This window comes from Protobothrops mucrosquamatus, unplaced genomic scaffold, assembly GCF_001527695.2.
Source record: "Protobothrops mucrosquamatus isolate PMUCROS unplaced genomic scaffold, P.Mucros_1.0 scaffold7621, whole genome shotgun sequence".
NCBI lineage: Eukaryota > Metazoa > Chordata > Lepidosauria > Squamata > Viperidae > Protobothrops > Protobothrops mucrosquamatus.
Window position 1 is genome coordinate 2539 of NW_015393420.1, and position 7692 is coordinate 10230.

The 7692-nt window shown below is 42.8% G+C and overlaps 1 protein-coding gene across 1 annotated transcript in view; it reads right to left on the minus strand.

Moving 5' to 3' along the window:
* Positions 1–7692, minus strand: part of LOC107300605 (circadian locomoter output cycles protein kaput-like) — a gene marked incomplete at both ends in the record, with an annotated part of 14056 nt that overhangs the window by 2520 nt on the left and 3844 nt on the right. The window contains 5 exons of the mRNA XM_015829915.1: positions 2078–2153; positions 2430–2577; positions 3125–3231; positions 3446–3528; positions 5392–5510. Of these exons, the coding sequence (XP_015685401.1) occupies positions 2078–2153; positions 2430–2577; positions 3125–3231; positions 3446–3528; positions 5392–5510 (533 nt within the window). The remainder of the gene's footprint in view (positions 1–2077; positions 2154–2429; positions 2578–3124; positions 3232–3445; positions 3529–5391; positions 5511–7692) is intronic.

Here is a 7692-nt window from a genome sequence, read left to right on the forward strand (position 1 = left end):
GCCGAGGCGTAGCTGGCAAGCGGCAGAGACGGAGCAGGCCGACCACCAGCTGGCCCAGCCCAAGGGAGGTAAGGCACCCGCTGGAAAAGGGGGAAAAAATGGCGGACAAAAAAAATGGCGGACAGCCTTGCTTGGCGACCCCCATGAAATGGTCGATCGACCCCAAATGGGGTCCCGACCCACAGGTTGAGAACCACTGGCGTACAGTCTGTGTTTGTTTGCTTTCTTACAATCCAGTAAAAAAGGGCATAAAACAGGCCTGTCCCACCCATGGCCCACGGGCTGCAGGAGCCTCTGGTCAGCTAGTAATGCGGCCCAACAAGCTCGTAAACCTTTAATATTATTCTGGTATTTACATACGTTAACCATATTACCTATTTTATATATGGCCCAAGACAATTCCTCTTCACTCAGTGTGGCCCAAGTAAACCAAAAGTTGGACACACCTAACTGTATGACTATAAATGAAAAACTGGAAGTGAAAAGTGAGTGTGCATGTATAAAATGTGAGACTGAGAACGACAAGGTAGGTGTGTGGTGGAACTGAGTCAGAGAGAGAAGTGAAGAGCCAATTCTTCAAGAATGAAAGCTTTTTAGAAAGGAAGGTGCAGTCATTTTAGAAACGACCATGAGAACAAAGCAAATGTTTTGTTGTTCTACCCGTATTATATTTTGCAAACCTTCCTGTGTCCTCAGAACCAAAAGTGCTGGAGACTCTTATAGGAGTAGTGTGCTAAAGCTGGAAAATACTCCTAGATGCATGAGAATTGTAGAAATGGAATTTAATAGCATTGTACACAGCGTTCCACTACATAAAACAGTATCTGAAATTTATCTTTTCTTTAAACCTAACATAACAGAATGTTACTAGAACCCTGAATACTTAATTATTTCTGGTCTTATGAACATAATAGAAATAAATGTATTTATATATCATCATCATTCATCATCATTTTAGCCATGGTCTCTCCACTGCAGGACGAAGGCCTCTTCCGCATGTTTCCAACCAATACGGTCCTGAGCCTTCTTTTGCCAATTGGGCCCGCAATACTTGCTAATGTCGTAGATCCATCTTGTTTTAGGTCTCTTTTGTGGACGCTTTTGATCAAGTGGGATCCATTCTACTGTGTTTCCCCCAAAATAAGACCTGGTCTTATATATTTTTTTGCCTCCAAAAGAGGCATTAGGTCTTATTTTCAGGGGATGTCTTTTTTCCCCCAATGTCTCGCCCCACCACTGCGGCACCAACAGCCCTGCCCAGCAGGAGCCCACATGGCCGCCAACAGCCCAGTTCATCTGCAGCCGCTCGCCACCATTCACACATGTCGCCCCCAGCCTCCGTTCCGCTGGTAGAGGCCTTTCCTGAAGGCTACTGCCACGGGTGATGTGTGAGAGCGGCGGCGAGCGGCTGCAGAAGTGGGCCGGCGGCGGCCACACAGGCTTCTACTGGATGGGGCCGTTGGTACCGTTGCCACAAGGCAAGGCAGGTGTTGTGGCGTGGGAGGCCTGGCTGTGGCAGTCCTGAGGTAAAGTGGATGCGGGGAGCATGGGGCAGCTCCACCCCCCCAGCTTGATTTTTAAGTGTGCGCCTCACCCCACCTCGTGCAACCAGATGGTGGGACAGAGTGGGCGGGTTTTAACTAGGGCTTATTTTGGGGGAAGGGGTTATATTAGGCACACAGATAAAAAATCAAGCTAGGGCTTATTTTTGGGATAAGTCTTATTTTTGGGGAAACATGGTGTGACTGCCTTGGTCCACCGGCCCTCAATTCTTCTTGCTATGTGACCAGCCCATTTCCATTTCAATTCTTTTACTCTCTTGATGATATCGTATGCTTTTTGTTTATTCTCTAATCCATGTGCAGGTCTTTCTATCTTGTCTTGCAATGCCAAGCACGTATCTTTCCAGGCTCTTTGCCCCATGTACTCATATGTAACTTTTATGTGAATGCATTTTGGGAGATCCAGTTCACTTTATAGATGCAAATTAATTTTAATCCATTTAAATCATTCACCAGGTGAAAAGAACAATATACTAGTAAAAAGAACAAATATAAAGAAAGAGCAGAAAACATACTTTCTCTGCTATAATCTCTGGCAGAGATTCTTCTATGCCAAGTTCACGCCGCCTTTCTGCTCGAACCTCAGCATAGCTACAGATAGAAAAGTGAAAATATCGGGATATTATCAAAACACACAAGCATGGGCGCCATTTAAGATGTTATATTTTTAGTTCTGTAGAGTTCTCTACTAAAACAAAACATAATTATAATTCAGAATTAACGTAATCATACGACGTTTGTCTTGACTAACTCAGATATTTTTCACTAGCCGTTTTCCTGAAGCTTAGTTGAAATAGCAAAAGCAAAATAGAAGTAGAAAATGGTTTCAACCAATTAAAGTAAAAAAGTGATGCAGAATTATGTTACCTTACTACTGTGTGTGTACACACGATGAATTCTGGTCTAGAATTCCATTGATGGTAGGTGATATAGTAATGAGTCTGCAACCAAATCCACTGCTGGCCTTTTGTGAGGAATCGGTAATAGCAGGATTTCCCTTTCCCGTACTGCATTACTACAATATGAAACAACAAAGGGGAGGGGGCTTCACAAGATGCTGACTCTGGGATATGGTCTGAAACAGCATTTGTTTACATTTTCTTGACAGGCATCTAAATGTCTAAACATAAAGAGTCCAAATCTGCTGGAACATATTATACAAGGAGACAAGATATCCAAATACAGGCTATATAAAACACATTGGTTTTTAAAAAGTCGGCAAAAAAGGCATTTCAACACGACTTTTAAAATTTGCCAAGATATGCCAAATCAAAGTGAGCTAATAATAAAAAAATAAAAAAGGAAGCCTTATTTAAAAATAAGGAAAACAGTTCTATGAATTTTATTTATAACGATTGCACCATTGGTACATTCTTTCTAAGCATGTTGCATTTCCTAAGCTTTAATTACAGGGGGAAAAATAGGAATATGTTTACCATTTGACATATTAATGGTGTTGCATTGGGTTCCTACCCTGGGCAAAGGTTAAACTAGATTACCTCCAAGATCCTTTTCAACTCTTATATTCTATGATAATGTAGGATGGTTATGTTATTACTTACAATGCTCATGACATTTTGCCAAATTTTCCAGGTCATCCACATGATAATAATCATAGCCTGATGTCCCCAACACTTCAAATGGTAAATAGCCTATAATTGGTGGTGCCCTGGATAATGATACAAGGATTATTTCTTTGGTTTTCAGAAATGAGAAAAAAAAATGCTATTTTTTTTTTCAAAAATGCATGGTTGGAATTAAATAAAAATATTCATCAACCACAACAGTATTCATTGTTTGCTATGCACAGATAAGGCCAAATAATGCCCACTTATGATAATAAAATGCTACTACTTGGGTACTATATTTCTAAGAAATGGCACCTGTGATCCAAGAAAAGGAATTTCCATTCTAAGCTATGCCTGGAGGTGAACTCTTCGTTAGGTTCTTCTACTGTGCTCATTTCCTAGAGAAAAAAAATATTTAAAAAAGGTAAGATTCTCAAGAATTCCTCTGATCTAATTTAAAGGCTCTTGTATGACCTCCAAGTCCCTTCCAACTTTTTTATTATTATATTATTATTATTATTATTATGAATCTGATTAATTTAATGAAACTAGCTGCACATGCATTACTATCAATTTTATAGGATGAACATTTCATCACCGCAGGAATTTTGTTCATGGGTTCAACAAAGGAACCACAGGCATCCCCAGCATATCCACCTATTTCTCTTCAGAGCTGGGAATAAGCCCGCAGATGTAGCTGGTCCCTGTACTATTTCCAATTGATAATTCATGTGCTGTATTCTTTTTTAAAGAGGGCAGCCTTTAGAAATCATTTCCAGCAATTTAATTTTGCATGATGAATGACTCACCACACAGATATCAGCATTTCTATAAGGAAGATATATCTGCTTTGGTTCCAGTACCAAACATTTGAGACATATAAGGTTAAGGTAAGACTTGGGCTTCATCCACTAGATCAGGGGAGTCAAACTCAATTTCATTGAGGGCCGCATCAGCACTGCAGTTGCCCTCAGGGGGCTGGGTGGGTATGGCCAGGGTGGGTGCGGCCTACTGGGTGGGCGTGGATGGAGTGGGTGTGGCCTACTGGGTGGGCATGGCCAGCTCTACATCGTTCGCGTCAAGGGTGCCTGTGGGGGCCTGGACAGGAGTGGGACAGATCTGAGGGTCTCTGGCAGAAGGGGGTGGGACCAGGGCAAGTGCCAAGGGATGGTCCACTGGAGGAGCCTCACTGTTCCTCTCAGGCCATACGGGGGGGTGGGTTATGGAGCTAAGACTGAATGCGTTTCAGCATAGATGGCCACCACAAAATTGTACATTGGCTCCCGGCCGGCCTNGTGGGACAGATCTGAGGGTCTCTGGCAGAAGGGGGTGGGACCAGGGCAAGTGCCAAGGGATGGTCCACTGGAGGAGCCTCACTGTTCCTCTCAGGCCATACGGGGGGGTGGGTTATGGAGCTAAGACTGAATGCGTTTCAGCATAGATGGCCACCACAAAATTGTACATTGGCTCCCGGCCGGCCTGGGCCAGGGCCAAGGCAGTAGGGGCCGTTCCCTCACTGTTTCCAGGATGGCTTCGCGGGCCACATGAAACCATTTCGCAGGCCGCATCCGGCCCCCGGGTCTTGTGTTTGACATGTCTGCACTAGATGTTACTAAAATGCAGCAAACAGAAGCTGGATGTAGATGCTTTCACATCTCCGGTACTTCACAAAAGCCCTTTGTCTAGGGCAGTGGTGGCAAACCTATGGCACGCGTGCCAGAGGCGGCACTCAGAGCCCTCTCTGTGGGCACGCATGCGGCCACCCCAGCCCCGCCTTCCCCACGGCCCCCTCCTCACCAGCAGCCCCCCTGGAGGAGAGTAGCCCCCGGGTGTGGCCTGCACGGAACAACACAGCCAAGGACATGGCAGACAGGCAGCAGGGACAAGACTCCGCCCTCGTGCCCCGTTGCGCGCAGATGCTGCTGCGGGGCGCGGGCAGAGGGCTTGGCCGCCATGGTGCTGCAGGGCTGCCTGAGCGATCTACGGCGGGCCGTGGAGGCGGTAGATGATCCTGCGGGCGGGCAGGGTGGGGGTGGGGCAAGCGGGACGGGGTGGTTTTTGGGCACTCAGTGTCTAAAAGGTACGCCATCACTGGTCTAGGGCAAATACCATTATTAGTTTGTTATTTTAACAACAAAATATCCTTTCTAGTCGGGAAACTGTTGCTTAATATTTAAATAACTATTAAATAAGAATAAATCAGTTTAAGTTAAATGCAAAGAACTAGCCAAAAAGATTTTGATGAAACAATTTTAACCAACCTTAATAAATTGAGGTGTAGCTAACCTAACTGTAGCTACAAGGCAAATTCTGTCTTCATACGAAGGCCTATGAGGTCGTTGGATGGTTTCTTCATAACCATTATGTGCAGAGTTAGGCACTATACAGAATAGAAAGAGTTTAAAATTACAATAACTTCAAAGCATCGGCACAAACACATATAAAATAAGCAATACTTCAAAATACAACACGCCATCACCTGAAAAATAAAGAGTTCACTTTTTAAATGAGAATTTAAATTATCACTTTAAATTAAACTTTAATTGCATTAAAGTGATATTAATCCAAACTCTTTATTTAGTTCAGGGGTAGGCAACCTTGGCTCTTTTATGACTCGTGGACTTCAACTCCCAGAATTCCCAGCTGGCTCAGGAATTCTGGGAGTTGAAGTCCACGAGTCATAAAAGAGCCAAGGTTGCCTACCCCTGGTTTAGTTAGTGAAACTAATTCATTAGAATAACCACTTGATTTTAATCAACAGCCAATTTTAATTTCCCACACGCTTCAGACTAAAAGCTAAAATATTCTACAACATTTCACAGTTTTGAATTGCAGAAGGAGAACGTGTAAAAGAGAATGCTAATGAATATAGACTTTGTTCATTCACCACACAGAGCTTATAACTAAAAGGTTTTAATTATTATTGGCCATCCATGAAGGGAAGGGAAGATCAAAGGTAACAGAAGTGTGATGGATCATGTCAGTGGCTTCCTCCATTTGATGAAAATGCCCTCAATTCTTCTTCCTAACCAACCCTAGCTGTTTGGTCCAGGGATGTCATCATTTACTATTATGGCACACAAGGAAAACCAGTTCCTGCTTGCCATTTATTCTGCTTACGGGTCTTTTCAGCAGTTCTCATCCCCATAATATTGTTAGTGCTGCTAAATGCCCTTTATTGTTACTATCAGAAAAAAAGCCTGGCCTGTCACATGAAGCTACTATGTGCTTTCTCTGTTTTCACATCCAGTCCCTAACAGAAAACAGCAGAAACCTCTGGAAAGAATGCCTACGTTGATGATCACTGTCAAAATAAAAATAAATATGATCAAAATGAGCTATACATAGAATTTCTGAAGATGCTGCTAGAGAGTTTCTCTCAGCATGTACAATAGAGGAAAATAAATAGTATGTTTTATGTATCCAAACACAAGGAAAATAAGGGTTATATTATGAGACCCAAATCTGCATATTTTTTGCTCCGATGTTACAAATATGAATAAAACTATATTTGTTCAAACAGTTATTGAGGTTTTCTGTCCATTCTGACAAAAAATATTCATTGTATTATAATACAGGTAGTCCTTGACTTACAACCTCAATTGAACCCAAAATGTTTGTTGCTAAGCAAGACAGTTATATGAATTTTGTCCCATTTTACAACCTTTCTTGCCACAGTTATTAAGTGAATCACTGCAGCTATTAAGTTAGTAATATGGTTGTTAAGTGAATGTGGCTTCCCCATTGACTTTGGTTGTCTGAAATTCATAAAAGGTGATCACATGATCCTAGGACATTGCAACCATCTATATATAAATAAAAATGTAAATGTTCGTTTGTTCAAAATCTTAAATCTCCAAAAGTTTTTCACCAATTGCTTTGAAATTTTGACACAACGTTGCATTCGAATACACGCGTGTTTTTATATATGTACTTTATATAGATGTCACACCTGTGACAGGTAAAAACATGCTTTTTTGAAAAACAGCGCCATCTGTTGGCTGAGTGAATGAGAGCCACAGCAACGCGTGGCTGGGTATAGCTAGTTATAAATATGAGTCAATTGCCAAGTGTCTGAATTTTGATGTCATGACCACGCGAAAAATGGTCATAAGTCACCTTTTTCAGTGCCCCTGCAACTTTGAATGGTCACTAAATGAACTGTTGGAAGTCGAGGACTCCCTGTATTTGCTTCATTGCACTGCAACTATTGGAAGGGAAATGGATGTACAGTAATGGCCAAAATTGTGGAAACCTTTTGGGAAAAGTGTACAGTAGAAATGCCACCTTTGGATAAGTTTCCACCCATTTTTCTTTTAATTTCTTTATAACTGTAGCCTCGTTCACTTAATATGGTTCCGTCCCTAGATGGTTCCGTCCCAGGCGACTGATGGACCCTGAGAGGTTCCTGATGGAGCTTGGGCCATATCCGGAGGATCTAGTCCACGACTCGGCGGAAAATCAGGCGGCGGCCTGGGAGACAACTGCCGCCGCAGCATTGGACCGAGTCGTGCCTTTGCGGCCTCTGACCCGACGTGGATCTCGACCATCTCCTTGGTTTA